The 3,276-nt window shown below is 48.3% G+C and overlaps 1 protein-coding gene across 1 annotated transcript; it reads right to left on the reverse strand.

Moving 5' to 3' along the window:
* Window positions 1–256: 256 nt before the first annotated feature.
* Window positions 257–1,341, reverse strand: avpi1 (arginine vasopressin induced 1). Its single transcript, XM_068002038.1, has 2 exons — window positions 882–1,341; window positions 257–673 (listed from the first exon to the last, which is right to left on the reverse strand). Exons 1-2 carry the CDS (start codon window positions 1,244–1,246, stop codon window positions 553–555), a joined length of 486 nt encoding a protein of 161 aa, XP_067858139.1. The 5' UTR covers window positions 1,247–1,341; the 3' UTR covers window positions 257–552.
* Between the last annotated feature and the right edge of the window lie 1,935 nt (window positions 1,342–3,276).

Genomic DNA, 3,276 nt, shown 5'->3' on the forward strand with positions numbered 1-3,276 from the left:
TCACAATTTGCTGTGTGAAATTTGCCCAGTTTGTTGACCCCCAACGCCTGCGCTTTGGTCCTAGGGGTTCAGAGACGGGACATTTTACCCTCTTAAAAGGGAAGGGGGGGCAGATGAAAATTAAAACTTTCCAAAATTGAGCACTTTGTCAACCACCTTTTAAAAAAAAAATGAACAGATGGCGTGTTTAAGAAAAATGCTAAGTGCAATACAGAATTCAGCCGAATCTCACCGACAAGAAAAGGCACAAAAGCGGTTCCAGTTTTAAATGACAAAATTTATTGAAACGCAGAAAACATTTTTTGAAAAAACGGAATTAGTGTTTAGAATTTTAAATAATAAAAAAAATCACAAAAGCAGAACAACATGGATGAGGCAAACGTTTCGGATCCGAAACGAAATATATTAATAAAAATACAGACGATTCATTTCCCCAGCATGTTGCAATTATTGCAATTTTTTTTTTGTCGATGTTGGTGCAAATAAAGGGCAAGGAGTTTTTGCAGCAGCCTCCGATTATAACAATCCCCCCACACCCTCCTCGTCTCCGTTTTAGAGCAGATTTCTGTGCGTCCTCCTTGCAATCAGTCTCTTTCTCTTAATCTTGCTCCTTTGCGATCGGTCCACGCTGCCGCCAGGTTCGCTCTCAGAACCCCTTTCTCCATCCTTGATGCTGGGGGACATGATGAGAATTTTATATATGTATGCACATTTTTTTTTAAAATGCAAAAACAAACACAACACAGAAAGTGTTAAGAGTCACGAGTTTCAAAGCGATGCAAATGCGTTGGGGAAGAAGAGATGAATTGAGGTAGTTGTTTTTTTTTTAAAAAAAAATGCAGCTTTTCCCAGTTTTTTTTTTGTAAAGTGCAAATAATTACCGCAGTTTGTTAAAGGCTTTCACCCACATCAGCCCCAAGAACTCTGCGCCAGTTTTATTGTGTTGGAAAAAGAGCTGAGTCTTCCTGGATTTCAGCTCCATCAAAGCCTGTGCGATGTCCTGGTCCTCTTGCTGCTCCTTCTCCCAGATGATCCTCGCCCGCTCCTCGGCGTTCTCGTCGCCGCTCTTCCTGAACAGGGCTTGCAGCTGCCCCAGCTCCACGTCCTGGAAGATGTTGGCCGACGCTTTCTTCCTGGACTTGCGTTCCCACCGGCTGCCGAACCACGCCGGGCAGACGGGGCACGGAGCAGAGTAAGGCTCCATCCTGCAAGCGCTCAGCGCCAGCTGGTCCCCTCCGGTGCACATGCCCCGCTTTGCCCCTGCCCTGCCCTGCCCTGCCTTGCCTTTGCTTTTTGCTTTTGCCCTGCTCTCCGCTCTCTGCTCCGCTCGCCGCCGCTTGCAAGTTTTTGTAGCGCCCGAGTTCCCGGGAGGAGCTGTCACTCAGGGTGATTGACGTGTCGCCCCGCCCCTTGGGAGAAAGGGCGGGCATTGCAGGCATTGAGTGACAAGCCAGCCAACCAATGAGCTGGCGGGATGGACGGCACGGTGAGCCAATGGGAGCGCGGAGGGGCGGGGCGGCCCAGGGGGCTGAGCCTGGATCGCCTGTCAGTCAATGCTCGGCCGCTTAGCGACGGGGAGCACTGCGAGGTGGGTGAGGTAACCCAGTGTTAAAGACAACCCCTCTTTGTGGCACAGGCACATGGGGAAAGCCTGTCTGGTTTGAGCTGGTTTTTTTTTTGTAGGCAGGAGTTGCAATGACTGTACCAGTAATTGCTGCTATCTGGAATTTATAATCAGCCAATGCAATAAACTGCTTCTGAATAACAGTTTTGTTTTTCTCCCTTCCACAGGCCATTGTCCCTTGCAAAACCCCTGACTCGACTTTTGTTTGATTTTCAGGTGTAAGCCCCTTGCATTGTTTACTCAGAGGGGTGCAGTTCCATCGGCCAGTAGCACCAGAGCCTTGCTCCCCCGCACCCCACCCCAAATACCACTCCCCGTAGGTGAGCTTCGACGGAGTCGGAGCCAGCAGGCTGAAGGTCTGGGGAGGTGGGGGGGTGGTGGGTGAAGAGAGGAGGGGTTGCCTGCACAGGTGAGCAAGATCACACTCTCAGTGCGTGCCCACACATTTCCAGCAGGGATCAGCCTCTTGTCCGTCTCCCACCATTCTCCCTTTCGCTCCACCATTGGCGGCTGCGCCTCCAGCTGCCTAGGTCCTAAGGTCTGGAATTCCCTCCCGAAACCTCTCTACCTCTCTCTCTCCTCCTTTAAGACGCTCCTTAAAACCTACCTCTTTGATCAATCGTTTGGTTATCTCCGTACATAGATCGGTGTCAGTTTTTTTGTCTGATAATCGCTCCTTTGAAGCACCTTGGGACGTTAAAGGCGCTATATAAATGCACGCTGTTATTGGTGGTGTGAGTTGGAACCCTGGCTGTTTTTAATCCTCTGATGTCAACAGTTGCTGGCCTACCAAGACTCTGCTGGTCTGTTTGACCTGAGTGTCACAACCAGGAAACCAACTGACCCACAGAGTCACTAGGGCAGCTGCACAAATTGTTTTTGCTGCTTAGGCGTGTTTACTTTTGTGCTCTCTGTACTTCGGATTGTAGGAGGGGCCGTGGACTAGATCCATGTGTGTACGTTGCTAAAAAAAATCCCTAATCCCGACAGCAGTATAGTGGCCCTGCATTCTTGTTAGTCTTTTAACGGGAGAATAAAAAATAAAACACAAAAGGAACAGAAGCATAAGATGCTAGAAACACATCCGTCAGAATAAGGCAGAATAATCCGTCTGATCAGAGCTCTGCAATCCCCCCCCTTAAACATTACCCTGTCTTTTTACAGCGATCGATCGATCTGTTGTGTATTTCCAACTTTTTCTGTTTCCATTTAAGTTTTGCAGTTTTGGTTTCTTTAAAAAAGCACCCCAGTCTTTTTAAAACCGCACTCTCGGGATGTGGGTGTCACCGGCAAGGCCGGCATTTATTGCCCATCCTTAGTTGCCCTGAGGTTCGATACAACTGAGGGGTTTGCTAGGCCACTTTCAGAGGGCAGTTAAGAATCAACCACGTTGGCGTGGCGACTGGAGTCACATATAAACCAGACCGGGTAAGGACTGCAGGTTTCCCTCCCAAAAAGGACATTAATGAACCAGTTGGGTTTCTTACAACAATCCGACAGCTTCATGGTCACTTTTACCGACACAGGCATTTTATTTCCAGATTTTTAAAACTAAATTCAAATTCTCAAACTGCCCTGGTGAAATTTGAAGTCAAGTTCTCTGTTTGGACGCTGTCCCTTTAAGACTCTTAAAGGTGTTTCTCAAGCCCAGT

Source organism: Heptranchias perlo, chromosome 21, assembly GCF_035084215.1.
Source record: "Heptranchias perlo isolate sHepPer1 chromosome 21, sHepPer1.hap1, whole genome shotgun sequence".
In the NCBI taxonomy this organism is placed as follows: Eukaryota; Metazoa; Chordata; class Chondrichthyes; order Hexanchiformes; family Hexanchidae; genus Heptranchias; species Heptranchias perlo.